This window comes from Solanum tuberosum, unplaced genomic scaffold (genome assembly GCF_000226075.1).
Source record: "Solanum tuberosum cultivar DM 1-3 516 R44 unplaced genomic scaffold, SolTub_3.0 scf00017, whole genome shotgun sequence".
NCBI classification, from domain to species: Eukaryota; Viridiplantae; Streptophyta; class Magnoliopsida; order Solanales; family Solanaceae; genus Solanum; species Solanum tuberosum.
The window spans coordinates 1,685,707-1,706,549 of NW_006238943.1; the positions used below are offsets into that span (position 1 = coordinate 1,685,707).

General features: G+C 34.7%; 2 protein-coding genes across 6 annotated transcripts in view; both read right to left on the minus strand.

Annotated features, from left to right (window-relative positions):
* The window catches only part of LOC102585872 (TOM1-like protein 2), a 17,963-nt gene extending 5,843 nt beyond the window's left edge, over nt 1-12,120 (minus strand). For both annotated transcript variants that reach the window (XM_006340202.2, XM_006340201.2), the window contains exons 1-5: nt 11,842-12,120; nt 6,143-6,221; nt 1,742-1,840; nt 1,534-1,647; nt 554-705 (exon numbers count right to left, since the gene is read on the minus strand). In XM_006340202.2, the coding sequence (XP_006340264.1) occupies nt 554-705; nt 1,534-1,647; nt 1,742-1,840; nt 6,143-6,221; nt 11,842-11,942 (545 nt within the window). In that variant the 5' untranslated portion in view covers nt 11,943-12,120. The remainder of the gene's footprint in view (nt 1-553; nt 706-1,533; nt 1,648-1,741; nt 1,841-6,142; nt 6,222-11,841) is intronic.
* Nucleotides 12,121-13,873: 1,753 nt separating this feature from the next.
* Nucleotides 13,874-18,529, minus strand: LOC102587211 (D-amino-acid transaminase, chloroplastic). 4 transcript variants are annotated; one of them, XM_006340362.2, is made up of 5 exons: nt 18,228-18,529; nt 18,103-18,152; nt 16,011-16,189; nt 14,646-15,319; nt 13,874-14,214 (listed from the first exon to the last, which is right to left on the minus strand). In XM_006340362.2, exons 1-5 carry the CDS (start codon nt 18,367-18,369, stop codon nt 14,120-14,122), a joined length of 1,140 nt encoding a protein of 379 aa, XP_006340424.2. In that variant the 5' UTR covers nt 18,370-18,529; the 3' UTR covers nt 13,874-14,119. The 4 variants fall into 4 exon arrangements, with proteins under 4 accessions (XP_006340424.2, XP_015170939.1, XP_015170947.1 ...); XM_015315453.1 differs by lacking the exon at nt 18,103-18,152 and having other exon boundaries at nt 18,228-18,337; XM_015315461.1 differs by lacking the exons at nt 18,103-18,152; nt 18,228-18,529 and adding an exon at nt 17,044-17,828.
* Nucleotides 18,530-20,843: the final 2,314 nt, after the last annotated feature.

Consider the following 20,843-nt stretch of genomic DNA (forward strand, 5'->3'; position numbering starts at 1 on the left):
CTCAATGCCCCAATAGTATGACGGAGGGTATCTGCATACCATTTACGATAGTTCGGGGGTATATTTGTCCTTTTTTCATAGAACTAACAAGCACTCAAATCAAGATCTAATAATACAGGTCGCAATTCAATGGACATTGCATGCTAGGAAGACCGATGATTTACTAGCAATCAAACTCAGAGGCTATTTGATTTTAATCACCTTTTGAGGGAAAAAGTAGTATTAGCAATAATTGAAGAAATTAATGTAGTCCTAAACCTCCCGTAAGCTCAAACTTTCCAGAAGCTAGACAGTAATAAATTCTGAAATTGTGTTTTTTCCAGAGAAACTGTCAAGATATGCATTATAAACTACTAATCAAACAAGTGAATGCAAGGACAACAAGAGCATTTTCCTATGCTGATCCTCCATTCTCATATTTTTCTCACCAACTAAACTAGCTACACATGTTGAATGCTGACAGCTGGGTAACCAGATTGAAGAAACAGAAAGAATGTTGGAAATTCCTCAGTATACACAAACGACCTGATAATATTAAAAGTAAAACAGTCACCTCAAGGTGGGATACTCAGCATCTGCTGAAGACTCTGCTGCATCCTCTCCAGATTCAGGTTTCTGAAGATTACGTGGATCAGATGACAGTGGATGTGTTTGGGGAGGTGGGAGCGCAAGTGGTGTTCTCTGAGGGAATACTGCTCCAAGGCGCTGAAAGTCAAGCAATACATTTCAAAACATTTCTATGAAGTGAGGTGTCAAACAAGCATATAGAAAGTACATATCATAGCAATGGGCATGGACAAAATCTAAGTTCAGCAAGTAAAACCAAGCATTTGGTTTGGCAATTTAGCAACCAATTATCAATAGGTATATTTAATTACTATTGGTTGGACAGGTACTTGGTTCTCTTCATGGTGATTCATATAAGGTCCGAATAACTTACTTCAGGAAAAGAGAATGTTTACCCTCCAAGTTGCCCCTATTGCTTATTTTGTTACTGCTCAACTTACTCTCCAAAGAACTTTCACTGATCCAATGCACTGAAAGTCAAGAAATGCATTTGCAAAACATTTTCTATAAATTGAGGTATCAAAGCCCTCTTTCAAAAAAAATTGAAGTGTCAAACAAGTATATAGAAATTATAATCATAACAACTGGGCATGGACAAACTCCAAGCACTGGTATAAATTCAGTCAGTACAATCAAGCATTTAGTTTTGCAATTTTAGCAACCAACACTCGACATCAACTGGTATAAACCAGTAGATTTGTTTGAATAGGTTCTCGCTTCTCTTTACAAAACAATTCATATAAAAGGCTCCAGAATAACTTACTTAAGGAGAGAACTTTTAATCTCCAAGTAAACCCTATAGCTTATATAGTTTCTGCTTAGGTGATAAGTTAAGAAACTGAACTTCTATGGCTGGAGCCAGGTGACTTGTCACAAACCCAAATAATACCAACCCCTAATAGCGATGAAAAATAACTTCAAATAAACACATAATAGAAGAGTAAAATAACAGCATTTCACTCTCACCAACAACTCTTGGTAGGCTCCATAATATTGAGGGTATCTTGCCCTTGGTCCTCCAAAAGCTTCTTGCCAAGTGTCAATCGAAACTAATATCTTTTCCTTGACATGAAAGTCGGGCTGCAATTGCAAAATAGTACAAGATTGATGCCTGTACTTTATGAAGGGGAAGGATTCCAAAATAACATAAGGGAGGTTCAGAGTCTGTAATCACCTTCTTCTTTACCATTTTCACCATCTGATGAAGAAGACCTTTCTCAGCGACGTGCATATGCACAATGTCTCCACAATTCTTCACAATTGCTTCCAAAAGCTGAAGAATGACAACATTCGGGTTAAGCGTGTGGCAAGTCAATTTTCTATTTGGCAAGCCAAGCAAAGAGAATACCATAATTCTCAAGGCACATCATAAACCCTTACAAAATTGAAGCAATATAAGCAAATCAATACATATCCAATCACCCAATTTATTTATTAATTTAAGATTAATCAAACATTTTTCATTGCAGATACACCAAGGTGAACATTTTGATCTGATATTGTGGCTCGACCACGATCATCCAAACAAACCCCAACTACCTAAAAACAGAAGACTCTTTACACCAAAACATACATAAAATAAAGAGGATCTTTTGATCTTGTTACGTCATTCTCATTATTTGGCATGTCCTCTACTGCTTTCTTTCCAAATAAGACGATAGAGACATAATATCTTCTTTAGTATCCAACGCAACGTTACTTCATTCAGCATTGTCGTTAATGCCCAAACATTATTCTCGGTGTCCACTGATTGGGAGGAGATGGTACAAGATGTGTAACAAGTTCAACTGCTCAGGTTGACCTCAGATCATTCACCAATTATGCTAGATGGAAGTAGAAGGAAAAGCTTACGGATTTCGTTCAGGTTCGAGAATATGTGGCTCTAAACTCCATGATTTGAAGATAGAGTGTATGCTTGGTGGAATGGGTAAATTACTGGCACACCATCATTCCAACTTCCTAGCAAGTTGAAAATGTTAAAAGGAGATGTAAGGAAGTGAATAAGGAGGTGTTTGGGAGGATGGAAGTTAAAATGAGGGAGCAAATAAATGAGGTGGGACATATTGAGCATGTGGAAGGGATGAGTTAGAAGAGAAGGAGAGAGTTAGGAAGGAGGAGGCAAAGGTGGAGCTTGCTGCTTTTGTGGCCGCTCAAGAGACTAGTTGGAGGCAAAAATTGAGGGTATTGTATTGAAGGAGGGGGATTGGAACACAAAATTCTTCATAGGGTGGCGGTAGAAAATAGGATAAGGAACTTCATTGAGTCGTTAGAGGTTAATGGGGAGGTGTTTGATGGGGAGGAGGAAGCAAAGGGGGCCATTGTAGGGCATTAAGAAGATTTGTTTAAGGAAGATGTCGAGTGGAGACAAAATTGGGGGGCTAGTATTTAGTCAAATAGGGGAGGGAATGAGGGAGTGGTTGGAAAGGGCTATAGAAGAAGAAGAGGTGAGAGAAACGGTGACAAGATGTGCAGGGACAAGGCTTCGGGACCGGACTTTTCTTTTCCAACACTGTTGGAGTATAGACAAAAGTGAGTTGTTACAAACCATTGCAGAACTCCAAGAAACAGCGGAGTTTGAAAGAAGTCTTAATGCATACTTTGTTACTATTGTGCCAAAGAAGGAAGGTGTGACAAGCATAAAAAGACTTTAGACCTATTAGTCTAGCATTTACAAGATTATATCTAAGGTGCTTTCTAATAGACTAAAAAAGGCTCTGGATGAGATGGTGTCCACTTCTTAGAATGTGTTTGTGTGAGGAAGACAGATATTGGATGCAGCTTTGGTGGCAAATGAAGTGGTTGATTCCAGAAAGAAAAAAAGTGAGCCAGGAATTTTATGTAAGTTGGATCTTGAGAAAGCTTACAATCATGGGAATAGGGCTTTTCTGGATTCTATGATGTTGATGATGGGACAAGTGGAGGAGATGGATCAAGTTTTGAGGGCTAGATTTTGTATTGGAGAATGGGAGTCTTTGTAGCTTCTTTGGGAGCTCGAGGGGCTTGAGACATGGGACCATTTATCCCCTATGCTCTTTATCTTGGTGAAGGAAGTTTTGAGCAATATGATGGATAGGCCGGTCAGTGGAGGGCTATTGAAGGGTTTTGATGCGGTTATCAGAGGGCTTAGCAATGTGACAGTTACTCATTCATTATTTGCAGATGACATGTTGGTTTTTTGTGATGCAGATGTGTTCCGGCTAGCTCATTTGAGACTATTTTTATTTGATTCCAGGTTGTGTCAGGCCTTAAGATCAACCTCAGAAAATGTGAGATCACACCGATGGAAGTAGTGGATAATATTGAGAGATGGCAGAAGTGTTGAATTGCAAGGTGGGTACTCTACCTACTAGCTATCTAGGCTTGCCTTTGGGTGCTTCAAGTAGAGACCTCTTACAAAAGGTAACCTAAAATAAAGGAGACCAATCCAAAGGAAACCCTTTAACCAGAATGGAACTGCCAGCTTCTTGTAAACCATTCATCGAACATATCCCTCGTTCCCATCACTCTACCAAATCTCCCACTTGGAAATTCTTTTGTAATCTCAATTTGTTCTCAATTTCCTTGATTGAAACACAGAGTCATAATATCTTCCCAAATTCTTGGTTCTACAGTTCGAAGTTTATCTTCCTTTTTTACTTTGATATGGTAAATTCTTGGTTCTACAGTTCGAAGTTTATCTTCACAGGGTATGTTGTGGTTTCGAAGTTCATCTCCGGCAATTTTGTTTCATCTCTGTATAACTTTATTGTGTGTTGAACCATCTCTTTCATGAAAACAAGTAGAGAAAAATATCTGTGGGGGATTAGCTTTTCTGGGGACACCAAAGATTACAAAAGATTGCCACAAAAGACACAAGATAAAACTTGATCTGAGAACTTTGGGAATTAAAACAAATACGAGAAAAGAACACTTTAAGCTGGGAATTTCTTTTAGTTTACAATTTAAGTGGACCAAAGCATAAACTGTGTTCAAAAGTTACAGAAAGAAGATGCTAGAGGGAAAATGTTTTATGACCTACTAGCTTTTCTTTGTACCAAGCACCATATTCTGTACCACAATATGAATGTCTTATACAGTTTTAAATGGCTGTTTCCATTTGGACATCCTTTTTTCTTTTCTTTTTTTCCTTTTTTATTTCCAAAAAAAAAGGTTGCCATTGGAACATCCATATCTTCATGCAGTTTCTTCTTCTAATAAGTTTCTTCATGAAGATTGCCTTGTCAACCAGAAATATCAGGAAAGTACTAAGCAGATATGTAACTAATAAACAGGCAATTTGTATCTAAGAACTGCATTGACATATGTCACTTGAGAGAGTAACAATTGAACACATATAATTGACTAGAATAAGTTCCGCAATTAATGCATATGCATATTTTGCAGAAAGTTCTTACTGTTTCTCCCACCTAATTCTCTGTGACGCTATTTTTAACAAACAAAGACTTTTGACACAGGCTAAATATATGCAAAAGTACCAAAATTTTACAACAAACAATTAAATCTGGCAAGAGTTCTACACGTCCCTTCAAATTTTTCGATAAGATACAGGCTCCTTCATCTTTATCTCTCCAAATTAAAAATCAGCTCTTATATCAACTGGTATTCCAACAAGTTATGTCAGAAAGGTAACCCTCAGGGGTTGGCCTGCTGGCAATTGACTTGAGCCTTGGGGTTTGCTCCCTTTCAAGGTCTCAAGTTCGAAACCCACTGGGTGCAAACAATTTCTGAGGGCCATCAGACTGGGTAAAACCTGAATTAACCGTGGTGCACTTGCGGGAAACTCCTTGCCGAGGGCCTGTGCACCCCCGGGATTAGTCGGGGCTCAAAGAGACTCGGACACCCGGTGCAAATCAAAAAAAAAAAAGAAAGGTTGAAATGCAAATGTTAAGATTGAATAGTTCCCAAATACAGGAAGATATCAATCTCTTTGGACGGAATTAAAAGGAATGATTATCACATAATAAAACGTTTTTAAAAATAATAGTATGTTAAGAATCTCTTAATCAAAATGAAAACAGATATTACAGAGGAGATAGTTAGATGAAAGTACGGTACATTGGATAAACCAAAACAATTAACAATCTAGCAGTAGGATACTTTCAATTAATAATAGGAAAATTGGTGCACCCATGATACAATATGTTGAAGAGAAAACAATACTCTATGCTGTTAGAGTTTTATTAGTAGCATTGAGAGCATATTGCTTCATATTATATCAGTACTTTAATAGTTTTTGAAATTGGTAACATAATGGTATAATGGACTATCAGTACTTTAATAGTCCTCCAGTATAATGGTATTTCTGTTGTTGCTAATAGTAAAGGAGAAATAGTGAACATAAAAAGAAGGAGAAAAGGTAGGAATTGTACAAAATGACTGTAGATGAAATCTTTGCTCAAGACTCCCATTCAAAAAAAAAGAAAAGGAAAACCAACAAAAAAGATGGAGGGTAAGGAATTGATAATACATTCAGTTCAAGCAAGTATTGAATTGTGGGATTTAATTTGTTGACAAGGTACAAGTGTCGACAGAAATAGTTAAGGTATTATGGAATTTAATATTTTCAAAAGCTTACAGTCAGGGCGAGTAGCTGGACTTTTGATCTCCTACTGCCAAGACGCTTTTTTATTCCTTTCACAACATCTTTCGCTTGCCTGGGGAACAAAAATTAAGCAAATAATAAGAACTACCTTCACCAATCTTCAGTCCAAACAAAAGCAAACACCTCAATGATTATGCCAATTATTTAAAAATTGAAAAACATAAGAAAAAGGGAGATTACGTTGAGGCTAGAAGAACCTCAGTTCTTAATTTTACTTAGATAAAAAACTCATATAATTAGTTCAGATCATCCACAAATGATCGACTTGCTGGAGAGACTTGATGGCAATATATTGTTAGGTAAGCACATGATTAGTGATCCACTTCACTAATAAAAATCTGCCAAAAGTAAATTATATACCCTGTTTTCCTGCACCAGCGCCATTGTTTCCTTTTGGTCAAACATCTCAACGAAAAGACCAACATGAAATGGCCTCAGAGATAGCTTCTTCCACAGGAAATGTGAAGTTTGCATGTTCAAGATGATTATAGCCCGATAAATGATGAATCTAGGTATCAAACAACTATAAAATTCCATTATTTACTTGTATATTTTCACCACCAAAAAAGGAGAGGAGTTATCTTCTCTTCCTTAACAACTTTTAATCCCAAAAGAAAGGCTCTATTCATGACAGTGTTATACTCACTTTGTTCCAATTTATGTCTTTCTTTCCTTTTTAGCTATTTAAATTATGTGTCTTACTTTTCTTTTTAGTCTAAGAATGTCATTTTCTATATTTAGTAACTCTTAATTCCAACACCTCACATGGAATGTTTAAGACCGCAAAATTCAAAGGGCATTATGGTGCATTATACACATCTTTAGTTTAAGACCACAAGAATCAAAGATCTTCCATAATCTCTAAAACCTATGTTGCTCGGACTCTTCAAAAATGTCAACGGGTGCGTGTCGGATTCGCCAAATGTAGTGTATTTTTGGAGAATCCGACACAGGTGCGGCATCAAAAGTGAAGAGTCCGCGCAACTAAGTCTAAAACTCCGTACCTAGTCAACTGGAGAAAAAGCTTCTTGTATCTAGTTAATGAAGTGCCAAATATGGAAAAATTGAAGTTAATTTTTGGTGGTGAAGTGGGTGCTCTTCCAACTACTTATTTGGGTAGCCTTTAGGGGTCAAATCCACGTCTTTGGAAATTTGGAATGGGGTGATTGAGAAGTGTGAGATGAAACTAGCAAGGTGGAAGTCTCAGTACCTCTCACTTGGAGGAAGACTAACTTTGATCAACTTTGTGCTTGATGCACTTCCAACATATATGATGCCTTTATTTCCTACTCCTCCAGGTGTCATTAATAAGTTGGATAGCATCGGGAGAAAGTTTTTGTGGCAAGGAAACAAGGAAAGGAAGGGGTACCACTTAGTCAAAATGGAAAAAAGTGATCAATGATAAGAGAGTTGGGGTTTAGGGATCAAAAACCTTAAGAATCAAAGCAATGCTTTGAGAATGAAGTGGCTTTGGAGGTACTCCAACGATGATCAGAATTTATGGGGCTCAGTCATAAAAGCAAAATATGAAGAAAGTGACAATTGGATGACAAAGGAAGTTACCACTCCCTATGGTGTTAGTTTATGGAAATCCATCCGATCACTTTGGGATGAATTCAAACAAAACACCAAGATTAAAGTGGTAGATGGTGCTAAAACTAGATTCTGGAAGGAGGATTCGCATGAAGCAGGAAATCTGGAGACACTTTTCCCGGACATACATACTCTGGTTCTTCAGCAACAAAATACAATAGCTGAACTATGGACACCTCATGGGTGAAATATTATATTTAGAAGGCACCTCAATGATTGGGAAATTCCAAGAGTTACAAAATTCTTCAGCGTCATTGAACAATTTGGTGGCTTGGAGATAGGGAAAGACAGATTGCAGTGGTTGGGGAACAGTACTGGGACTTTTAAAGTAAATGCAGCATATAGGAAGTTGAACCACCCAATTATGCAGGCATCCAAATGGCCCTGGAAACACATTTGGAAGGCCAAGATCCCACACAAAGTGGCCTGTTTTGTGTGGTTACTGGCTAAGGAAGTGGTGTTGGCACAGGAGAATTTGATGAAGAGGGGGGATTACACTGTGTTCAAGATGTTTTTTTGTGGGGAAACTGCAGAAACAGTCAAGCACTTGTTCATCCAGTGCAAGGTCATTGGCCAATTGTGGAGTCTATTCTTAAGGCTCAAAAACATCTCATGGGTCATGCCTGGTAGAATTGCAGAGGCCTTATGCAGTTGGGAAGAAGCAGGATTACAAGCAAAGAACAGAAGCAACTGGAGAGTCATTCCTGCTACTATTTGGTGGACTGTCTGGAAAGAGAGAAATCTTAGAGTTTTTGAGAATAGGGAGAGTAATATGCCACAAGTAAAATTGAATTGTATTCTAACTTTGTGTTTTTGGTGTAATCAGATCTACTCTAATGACACTGTCTCTATCATTGATGTTTTAGACTCATTATAGGGATAGGACAGTGCCTTTAGAGTTCATTATGTAAATATGGTTTCAGTACAACCCATGTAGTTGTACTGATTTAAAGAAATAGAAACAGTTACCAATCTCAAAAAAAAAACAATAAAAAGAAAAGATAAAAAGCAACATAAATAAATGAAGAACAGCCAAGGGTACTCCTCTAGAGCCTATTTGGACAATTTGGAGAATAGGAAATAGGAGAACTTTTGAAAGGACGAGAAACTCCTTGCACGAATTAGGAGGTCTTTCTTGTTCCTGTTACTTTTTTCTGCACCTATGAGATTCAATGTAGCATTGATCATCGGGTGCTTTTTGTAGAGAATCACTAGCTTGTTTAGATTCTTTTCTTTTGCCTACCACTTGTGGCAAATTAGTAAAACTATTACTTTATAACAAATAGGCACTAAGACTTGTCATTCTGCTCTCTAATGAAACATATACTGTTCAAGCACATTTTGCCTGCATGAGGTGATACACAAAGAAAAGCAGCACGGTTAACCAGTCTTATATTACCCAATAAATTGTCTGTCCTAGTCATACCAAGCATGAAACTGAAACACACTTAAAAGTTATGCATTAGCAAGAATAAATAAGGAAAACTCACTTGCTTAATTCTCATTAAGCTAGGACTCTTCAAGCCACACACAGATAACATCACTGTTAATTAGTATCAATAAGGTGCTGCAATGATAGCTCAGCTATTTCCTTTTTAGTTTCTTCTCATTTAAAGAAAAATTACTTTTACCAACTTATTCATGAATTCTGATTCCTTCTAAATCCTATCTTCCAGTTCCCACCAAAACAGTGTGTAGCGAGCGGGGCATGGCACAACAATGACCTCAAGTGTAATACTCCCTCCCTTTCAGTTTATGTAACATATTTTCTTTGTTCATCTGTTTCAAAAAGAATGTCACCTTTCTTTATTTAGTAGTCTTTATTTCCAACATTCTCATTTTACCTTTATTCTCTTAATGACACTCTTTTGGTGGCCAGAGTTATGCAGCACCTGTGTTGGTGGGAGGTAGCAGGTACTTGATGAAATTAGTCGAGGTGCATGCAAGCTGTCCCAGACACCACCCATAAAAAAAGAAGATTTGAAAACCACCTTCGCATTATTAAAATTAGGCTCACTTAAATTAACACACAAAATGAAACGAAGGGAGTGGTATATGAAGATGCAAACCTAGTTTTTGAACTCAACCTATATAGTCCAGCACAGTCCCATAATCACAAGAAGATAATATTACCATCAATCAATCAACTATGCATTGTAAAGTGACTGAGAAACTATCCATGCCAAGGAATACTACAGATGTTCTAGCATGTTGGAATAGAGATGAAAATCACTCAAGACACAAGGAGATATGAAAGATTGTCCCGGCCTACATCTAGTGGACAATATGGAGGGAGAGAAATCAGAGATTTTTTGACAAAAGCATTCCCTTCCAAAGCCTAAAAATGAACTGTTAAGTGACCTTTTTACTTTTGGTGTATCCATACTGCACCGAAGGATCAGGGGATATTAGCCCTATTTTTAGATAGTTTTGAAGGGAGATAGGTGATAGATCTCTTTTTTGTCTGTCCCTTTACACTTTTGATGTAATTACTTCAGAAGTACACTAATGGTGTATTTCTCTGTTTGTAATACTAGTTAACTTTCTCAAAAAAGAAAATCAATCAACAATGCATCAATCCATAATTAGTAGGATCAACTTTATCAATCCTATATATCCATTCCGGTTTTGAGGTCACTTCATTCCAATGCTAGCAAAAAAATCTCGCAAGGTTCTATAATTCACCCCCAATTCAAACTAGCTAGAATTGACTATATAAACCGTATCCATTCCACTCTATTCAGCTCCATTCCTTTGCGAAAGCGGCAACTAATTGTTCTTACAAGACATTCTTTATCACCCGTTTTTAATGGTTTTGTAAAAAATTAATTTACATGTATCTCAATTATTTCACCAATTATGTGCATTCTCCTGCAAGTACAAGACCAAAGGGCTCTGTCCACTTAGACTTTGGAAAATGAGAAGAAATCACCTACTACTGCCAAGAATCAAATCTTTGTCTCTCATGGTTTTCGTTTCATCTTCATCAAAAGTAGGCTAAGTTTTTCTTTTTCGGATAACAGAGAAATCTCTTGTTCTTTCAGACTCTCTTTTTTTAAAAGGTGAATGTTTTTATATCTTGTTCTTCCCGACTCTTCTCGACCTTGAGATCAAGTGTTAGACTAATTAAGGGTTCCCTAAAACCAGAAGTTCTCTAAATCTCACACTTAAAACTACATTGACAACAAGCTTCTGCTGTAAGTTAAAAAATTACAAATTACATTTGCAAACGTTCAAAACAACTCACCAAAACGAAATAATAAACAACAAAATTTACAAACAAAAATAGAGAAAGAGAAAAGAAAAGAAGTTACTTTTTTCGAAAACTAAAGGTAAAATTAATTAATTTATTTTTTTATGACAAGGGAAACCCGCAACCGCTACCCTTGGGTGCGCACAGGGTAAAAACCCCCCTCTCCTATGCAATAGCTCACAAACCACATAGGAGAGGTAACCCGCACTAGGCAATCCCGGTGCGACGAGCTTGACCCAGAAGGCAAACCCCTTGTTTTTGCTGGCAAGGGGTTTCGAACTTGAGACCTCCAACATGGAAGTCCCAAGCCCAAACCACTGGGCCACCCCGAAGGGTTAAAGGTGCACTTAATTCTACACTAGTATAGTCCTATCTAACTAAAACCTACTACTATCAAAAGTTCAAACTTTTCAATTACAAACAAACTAAACAGAAAGCCAAATCATACTTCTAAATCAAATAGGCAATAGCAAAATCTCAGATAACAAAAATAGAGAAAAGATAATTTCTTATAAAACTAAAAGGTCTTTAAATCTCACACATATTGCAACACTGGCATCTAAATCTCTACTAATTACTACAGAAATCATACAACTTCTTCACTTACAAATATTCACAAAATTCAGCTCATAATCAAAAAAAGATAAAAGCAAAATTCTACATGCTAAAACAGAGGAGAAAAAATACTTTTCTAAACTAAAATTGACATACAGATTCCAGAAGCTAACCAGATACTACTACTGAAATTTACAGCTTTATCACAAATATTCAAAAAAAAAAAACATGCAAAAGGGGAAAGAATAAAAAGGAAAATGGAGAAGCATACGCTGGATCGCGACTGCATATATCGCAGATCTCGACATTCATCGCCCAATCAGGACCCATGAGCATATCGCTCGTCGCTCGTTCCACCAAAAAATTCACCATCCTATTACCGCCAGAAAAAAATCCGTCACCGATCAAACAATAAATTGATCGCCGGCGAACTCGAAATCTCCGGCGTCAAAAAAATCACCGGCGAGATTCCGAAAAAACGAATCAAATAATCGTCTCAAATCATATGATTCTCTCTTTCTCTCTCTCTATAGATTGCATTTTTCTTATGTTCTATTATGATCATAATAATTTTTTATTTTTTTTCATAAGCAAGAATAAAATAAAAAATCTAACCAATGGGAAGTGAACACGTGTATTGTATTTTAAAAAGATTTATGTTTTATCGGCTCCTATTAAATTCGAGAAAATGACATAGTCCCTATAATAATTATAGGAGTAGGTTTAAAATGGTCCATTAACTATACACTTAATGGATTTAGTCATTTAACTATTCGAAAATTTAACAACTTTAGTCCCTTAACTATACGCTTACCGATTTTAGTCCCTTAACTATAAACTTATTAATTTTAGTCCTTTGAGTATTCAAAAACTTATCAGGTTTGGTCTTTGTCCAATTTTTTTAATACAAATAGCTTAGATTTATATTAACCAAAATCTTTGTGAAATTAATTTTTTAACCCATTTTTTAAGTTGTTTCTCTATCCTCGTCCTTTTTACTTCAAACTACTCTTATGAAAAGAACAATAACGTCATTCAAAATAAAATTAATGAGGAAAGAAGATATAAGTTCTAATTTTATTCAATGGAGGATAAAATTAAGCACTTGAATATGCTAATCAGTGGGGATTTTATTTAATTTACTCAAATTTATTTATGTAAAATAAAATGAATAGAATAATAAAATTGATCTATTTAAAAAAATTAAAAAAATTACAAATCTACCATTTTATAAATTTCAATTTATGAAAAATTAAAAAAAAAAATGTTCAATGAAGTTGTTGGAGTATAACATTTGGATTTAACACGTAATAATTTTTTTTTCTTTTTATAATAAAATTTAACATATTGAAGTCATTAGTAGCAATAAAAATGCTTCATTTTATTCTCTATTGAATAAAACTATGACTTATATTTTCTTTCCTCGTGAATTTTATTTTAAATCGTTGAGGTTAAGGTTCTTCGCATAAGGTTAATTTGAAGAAAAAGTAGCGGAGAGAGAGAAACAACATAAAAAGTTGCTAAAAGATTTAATTTCTCGAGGCACGGATTATGTTAATATAAATCAAAGCTATTTGTATTAGTAAAAAATGGACAAAGACCAAACTTGATAAGTTTTTGAATACTTAAAGGACTAAAATCGGTAAGTTTATAGTTAAGGGATTAAAACCGGTAAGTGTATAGTTAAGGGACCAAAGCTGATAAGTTTTTGAATAGTTAAATGACTAAATCCGTTATGTGTATAGTTAAGGGACCTATTTAGACTTACTCATATAGTTAAGGGACTATTTATGTCATTTTCTCGACCAAATTCATATACCTATAAATTATAAGTAATAAGTTTTTAGTTAATTTAAATCCCAAATAGTTAGATTTACATTTATTCACAATCACGAGGTTCGCCATTCATTTCTAAAGTTCAAACTTGAGAGTTTTAGTTAAAAACAGAGAAATCTTAGCCATCCTGTCACCAGGGGAGCTACACTTGCTCGAAGGGGTCAAGCAACACCCCTTTGTTTAAAAATTATATTGTATAGATAGGTTAAAATTTAATTTTATAAATAAGTTAAATATATTTGAGACATCTTGATGTCAAATGACACAAGTTGAAGATTTGCGTAGTAGTTAAGGTATTGCAAAACTTTCTTAAGGTTTTATGTTCAATCTTAGCTAGTGACAAAATTAAATATTTTGACATTCCTCGATGAATATTCTAGTTCTGTCACTGTCCGCCACACATCATGGTGGTATTCTTTTAACATTTTTACTAAAAAAAAATTTGTAAGTTTTGATATGCATATTTATGATTTGTAAAAGTTATACATTTCATTGATATCTACATCATATTTTTAACTAATGCAGAAAACAAGAGTGGAATGTGAGAAAAATCAAACAGTTTTTGACCTTTGGCCATAATACAACTTTCATTCATATGAAGAGCCATTAGAAACCTTATTTTCCTAATTCCTATAAGACTTGATGAGTGAGATTATTCAATCTTTTATGAATATACTGTTTGAGCAAACGCTACTGAGTTCGGCCTCTGCTCATCAATAGGGAACGGGAACTCGCACCGTGGGAGGCCCTGACTTCATATCCTCCAAGAGAAGATTTAGCAGAGCTTGTGTCACAGGACCTTCTCTACCTACATTAAGGAGGAGGAAGAAACAGAAAGGAGATCAGAATACTATCAAGTAAAGAAGCCAAAATTTCATTTGTAACGTCTCGAACGATGTAAATTTATGTCACCCTTGCATAATTATATGAAAACTAGCTCCAACAGAACAAGGTTTAGATAGGACTTGTGTTTAGAAAGAGTGAACATATGTTGGTATCTACTGTCTGTCCCGTAGCCACATGCAGTTAAGGGTGGTCAGTTGAACACCCATGATGAACTATCTAGTCTTAGTTTGTCGAGCAGTACTTACGTTGGATCTATTAATCAAGAAAAGACCATTTCGTGCTCGAATGTTAAAATATCAGACTTTGAGCAAGCATATGAAACCAAAGCAAATGGAACAAGGGGCAACAGTGCATAGATAAATATTGTTTCGATGGCAGCAGAGAAATGCTTACCATTACCGATGACTTCTTCATCCCACTGCACCACTGAGCGTACAAGAACCCCACTACCAATTAGCATCATCTCATCTGCTCTTTTCGCGTCCTCTACAGACACATTCTCTACTCTAATACCCCGAAGTTTACCTTCCTTTACTAGATTTTCTGCAAGAACCACAACTCTTTTAGCTGTACAGCCACTGAGAATTTTGTCAAAACAAGGCATCAGAAAGTCCTTTTCCTTTGTAACAAAAGCCACGTTCATGTTCGGGCCTTCTGCAACAAAGCCATCGCCATCCAACCAAATTGCTGCATATGCATCATTTTCTTCTGCTTCCATCTTGGAAAGTGCATTCGGAAGATAATTAACACTTTTCATGACAGCAAACTGTGGGGGTTTAATCGGGATGGATGACGTTACAACTCTAATGCCCCTGTGGTCAGGAGGTGATTGATCTTTAATTACAATGGCATACAGAGTTGCTTGGTGACAGCCGGATGAAGATAGTTGAAAATCACCAGGTCCTGCCGAAAGCCAGTATCTTAAAGAACCTTCTCTGCACTTGGAAACACTTACTGTATGGATGAGAATCCGTCTAATGCTTTCCCTATCGAAAGGAATTTGTATTTTGGCCATGGTTGCAGATCCCAGGAAACGATCAAGGTGTTGGTCCAACTCATAAAGGTATCTGATGGTAGATAAGAAATAAGACAAATAAAGCAAAGTCCAAGAATCTCAACTATCTTTTAGCTTCTCATTCTTGTTCACAGTCATGTAGATTACAACTTAAGAGTTGTTCATCTAATTTAATACTATAAATCGACGTTTTCCCAACATGGAACGTAAGAGAAATATAATTAGTTCGACACTTTAGAGTTGCTCATAATCCTATGAAGGGAGGTTTTGCCCAACATAGAATGAAAGACAAGGGTTCAAGAGTAACTAGAAGAGCTAATTGAACAAAATTTGGCCAAGTTAGAGAGATATCTAAGTTTTAGTGTGTTCTATCTGCACGAAAATCAGACCTCACTATCTCAACTTACGAGTACGAAATACCACCGAATGTAGAGGAGTTTACATCACAATTTACATGTTGACAAATCTGAAATCCCCAAACAGCATATTTCTATGAAACACTGCAGGATAATAAATTGACTAGTCGAACTTTGCAATGAATTCATACGAAGACAAATTTTATCATAGGAAATACATGAGCATGGCCACTTGGATATGTGTTTAATGTAATCAAGTGCAACTAAATCTATAGGAATGATAGGCCCTTTTTAGGCTTAATATGTGGTACATACAGGAATGAAAATTCGATCTAACAAATAAACTTTGGTAGATAAAGAACCGAAATTATAGTTAGAAATGCTAACCCATCCATAATGGCAGCAGTATCAAAGATACCATGCCCTCTATGAACCATGTGATCATCCATGGGGATCACCATGGCAGCTGTATCAGTTGTGATTCCACCAAAAACGCTCGAGTACATTGCCAAATAAAGCTGCTTGGTGTTGTGACCTTCTCGACTTGTTCTCATCCTCTCAATAACCTTTACAGTGAAAATAAAGATCATTTACTTTTGAGAAGCCCCCTTTATCGATATCAGCTACAAGGTTTATGTGCTCTATGAAGTATTCCCGGTAATTTATCGATTATTCATAGGTACTTTGTGGTTATCATCTTTTAGCATTACACAATGCAGAAACCAGGTTTATCTTTTTTCTTCTTGTCCTATTACTTTCCTTATTTCTAGTGAAAACCAGGATTTGTGATCATACAGGACATGTAAGTTTCGGATAATCTGTTCTGAAGAAGGTGCTAAGAAAGAGAAATGAAGCTTATCAAGACAGACAACAAAGTGGACGATGTAAGAGGGAAGCCAGGTGCATTAAGCTCCTGCTATGCACGGGTCCGGGAAAGGACCGGACTACAAGGGTCTATGGTCTATCGTACAGTCTTACTTTGCATTTCTACAAGAGGTTGTTTCCATAGCTCGAACCCGTGACCACCTGATCACATGGCATTAACTTTAGTAGTAGACTATGTACAACAACAACGTACCAGTGTAGTCCCACAAAGTGGGATCTGGGGAGGGCAGATTATACATAGACCTTACCCCTACCTCAGAGGTAGAGAGGTTGTTTCCCATAGACCCTTAGCTCAAGAAAAACAGTCCAAAAAAAGAAATAATCGAAGTACAAGAAACAACAAATAGTAACAAAACAGTACTACAACATAGCAATATGATAGTCAAAGTACAAGAAACAATAGATAGTAACAGTTTTCGAAGGACAAGAAACTACAAGAGTAAATCCCAAATTACTAGTTTTTGACTTTTGAACCAGCTTAATTCAACCATAAATCAGAAGAATTACTGTTGAAAGGGTGAACAGAACAGACCACCTTTGGAAAATGCCTTGAGCAACCTGAATTTACAAAAGCTAATCTTCTTTTATTTTAAAACCAGTGCCATCAAAGGCGTGCTTAATCCCTAAAACGAGGCTCAAAATGTGTTGAGCGCTTCACCTCACTTAGTGTGCGCTTCAGTGTCGTCGTTAAGGTTCTAAGGCACACTTTTCCTTGTGAATGAGCATCTTCTAAAGAGGCGACACTAAGAAATTGGTATTTCACTTCATCGTAATTTTTCTTCAATTTCTTTGTTCATATACTCGTCATTCAAGCTTATATATTAGTTTTGACTAATAATGTATATTTATATTTTTTTCTCCCTTTGCGCCTTTTTTCATTAAAGTCCATCCTTTATTTGCACTTAAAGCCCCAATAAAGGAGTGCATCTACACGAGTAAGTAGGAACGTATTGGCTTGTCGCACTTACTAGTAGGCATAGTTCTACTTTTTGTAGTTTCTTGTTCATCAATTTAGGTTACTATCAGTTATTTAGTGCGCAGTTCAATTATTGTTATACAACTGTTCTGATACTTCCATTACATCTTTATTTAAAATGTTTTTGTCTTGAGCCGAGTGTCCATCGGAAACATCCATTCTACCTCACCTCGGAGGTAGAGGTAAAGTATTTGTACACTCTAACCTCCCCAAACATCACGCTGTGGGATTACACTGGTCCGTTTAAAAAAGAACATATGTTTCCTTTTCCAGCAACTCTTTAATTCTTACTTTCCACATTTCCACACACTATACAGTTTGGTATATTCTACATATCTTTAGTAACTAAAAACACAATATTCAAAAGCCCTTTTTTTACTTTCTTAAATCCCACGTCAAGTCAAAACCAGACAAACATATCAACTCCACGTCAAGTTAAAACCAGACAAACAAATCGACTCTACGTCAAGTCAAGACCAGACAAACAAATCAATACCACCTCAAATCAAAACCAGACAAACAAATCGAGGGAGAGCTTTCAAGCTCTGACTCAACATGTGATAGGAAAAATGAAGTCTTTCCACAAACATTTAAGATTGAAGAAAAGAAAAGCCAAACCTCTGAGCAAGAAAGAAGTGGAACATCAAAGGTTGGACCATATTGTCCATCTGCCCCACACCAAACAGCTAGCCATGTTAGTACTATCATTAAAAATAAAAAAAAATAAAAAAATCAAGATTTACCAGAGGAAAAAGTTGAGTTCTTGAAAACATTGGATCTGGTTAAAGGTCTAATCTTTGATCTTGAAAATTCCAAATTGCTTAATTTTGGTAGAAAAAATGAAGTTTCTGAGATGGGTTTTGTGAGAGTTGGTAAAGAAGCCATTGTATCTTTAGCTAATTTTACAAATTTTGTGTGAAAAAAGTGGCATAAATAATCATAACTTCTTGAAATAATCAAATGGTTTTGCCAAACAAAACAAAATTTTCATAAAAATAGTAATAAGTGGACTGCAATTGTTATTTACTGTGTCCTTTCTTGGTCATATGTTCTAGAAAAAATATTGTTATTTTTATAACTGTGGTCCGATTCTGCATGTATTTTGACTAATTCTACAAATATGTAAGAATAATTTTTTAGTTGATCCAAAAAAAAATTAAAAAAATTATATATTTAGTAATAATTTAAATTTAAAATATTTATTTTAACCTTAATAAAATGATTATTAGCCACATAAATATCTATCGTTCATTTTAAACCATAAATATAAAAAAAAAAAATATTAAATTTTGTGTCAAGTCAGATTAACTCATATAAATTGAGACAAATAAAGTAACGGCTCAATTCAGTGTTACCGTCATTTTCCACCATTATCAATTGTCGTTATCGTTGCCACAATTATCAACTATGTGTCATCATTTACAACCAACAACTACTATTCCCTGTCATAAATAGTTTTCACATATATAAATTTTATTTTTAAAAAATAAGTAATTATCGAAGCACAAATTATATCAAATAAATTAAAATGAAGAGAGTATTATTTTTCTTTCAGAATTTAACTGCCACAAAATTTAGCGCTTTGAATTAATGATTTTAAGTAGGTGTTTATACCTACGATTTCATCTCGTAATTTAAAATCAATGTTTGAACAATTGATTTTATCTTTTGATTAATTTCGAATTATGAGATGAAATGATCTCAAATTTTCTAAAAATCTTGATTTGAGAATTTTATATTTCATATCGATTTCACATTTATCAAATATAAAAATTGAATGACAAGTTTATATTTTCTATAAAAAAGAAGAAGAGGAAAGACCACCATGTTGTATCTATCGATAATTTATTTCATATGTGTAAATAAAATTTATGGTTGATATTATTATTTTAATCAATCTTTAAATTATTTATATCAAGAAATGCATATTCAACGTGAAAAAAATAGTATGTGAATTAAAAATACCCCTATCCAACTTTTTTTCATACATTAATAAGGATGGTTTCTGTTTGGAGGAAAAAATAATATGACTTTACCCAGGAGAATAACCAAATTGCAAATCATGTAGGTCTAATCTAATGTTGGATGACACATCAAGAATCGAAAAAAAAATAAAGCTAAAAAATTGAGATTATGTTAGAGGAAACTTTGAGTAGGTCAAGATCGAATAGAAAAAAGTAAAATTAATTATAATAATTTTTTATTTTTTTTTGGAATCACCTTTTTCGTAATCAATCTTCCTTTTAGTTGTTTCTCATCCTTTTTGTTCTTCTTTAATTATATGAATAAATATTTGAAAAAAAATTAATTTGATAAATAATTGGCGTACACTCCATGTATAGTTAAGTTATATTCCATTTTTTGAGTGTTTCATATATATAGTCAGTGTATAGCTCATTCATAGATAAGCTATATTTTAGTTTTTTGAATGTATAATCAGTGTAGACTTTCCATGATTCTTGACTATTTTTTATATAAATAAAAATATGACTATATTTATTATAAACGAATTACTTTATTGTATATATTTAAAATTAAACTCCGGATCTTCATTGTAAACTTGGAACTCTTTTCATCGAGAATATTTTATATTTTTTTTGTTTATTACGGAAAAAACAAAACTACAACAACTAATTTACAAAAGACAAAACAAACTATTTCACACAATAATTTAACCTCAAAAATACAAATCATTTGTATTTCTTTGAGTGACGAAAATGGTTACGTAAATTTTTTAGATAATTAATTAATTAATATTTGTGTGAAGAAAATATTGAAATTAAACTCCAGAACTTCATTGTAAACTTGAACTCTTTTCATCGAGAATATTTTATATTTTTTTTGTTTATTACGGAAAAAACAAAACTTCAACAACTAATTTACAAAAGACAAAACAAACTATTTCACACAATAATTTAACCTCTAAAATACAAATCATTTGTATTTCTTTGAGTGACGAAAATGGTTACGTAAAATTTTTAGATAACTAATTAATTAATATTTGTGTGAAGAAAATATTGAATTGACATGAATATCGAGATTTACATGTCTTACCCTTTCAATTATATTTTCCTCTAATGTTTTTTTTCTGACTAATCTTCTATCGATCGGATACTTTCATATCTAAAATCATGCATATCCTTGATATATTACAATTATATCATATTTTGTCTAATTATTTTTCCATATTTTACGATAAGTAATAACACTAACACATATTAATTATTATTTATTATAATATCCTGTGCATAAAAACAGAAGAAGATATATATAGACTCCCTCCCTCCAAGTGTTTATATCACATTAAGATTGGGGTTTTTTTTTTTTTGGGTAGTGGCGGAGGCAGGAATTTCAAGAAG

Bases quoted from the DNA above. Each gene is read 5' to 3' on its own strand.
- LOC102587211 (XM_006340362.2), bottom strand. From the start codon at position 18,369: ATGGCTTCTTTACCAACTCTCACAAAACCCATCTCAGAAACTTCATTT. The intron at 18,153-18,227 runs GTAAATCTTGAT...GGTGTGGGGCAG, and splicing joins GAACTCAACTTTTTCCTCTG to ATGGACAATATGGTCCAACC. The intron at 14,215-14,645 runs GTAAGCATTTCT...TCCTTAATGTAG, and splicing joins TGAAGAAGTCATCGGTAATG to GTAGAGAAGGTCCTGTGACA.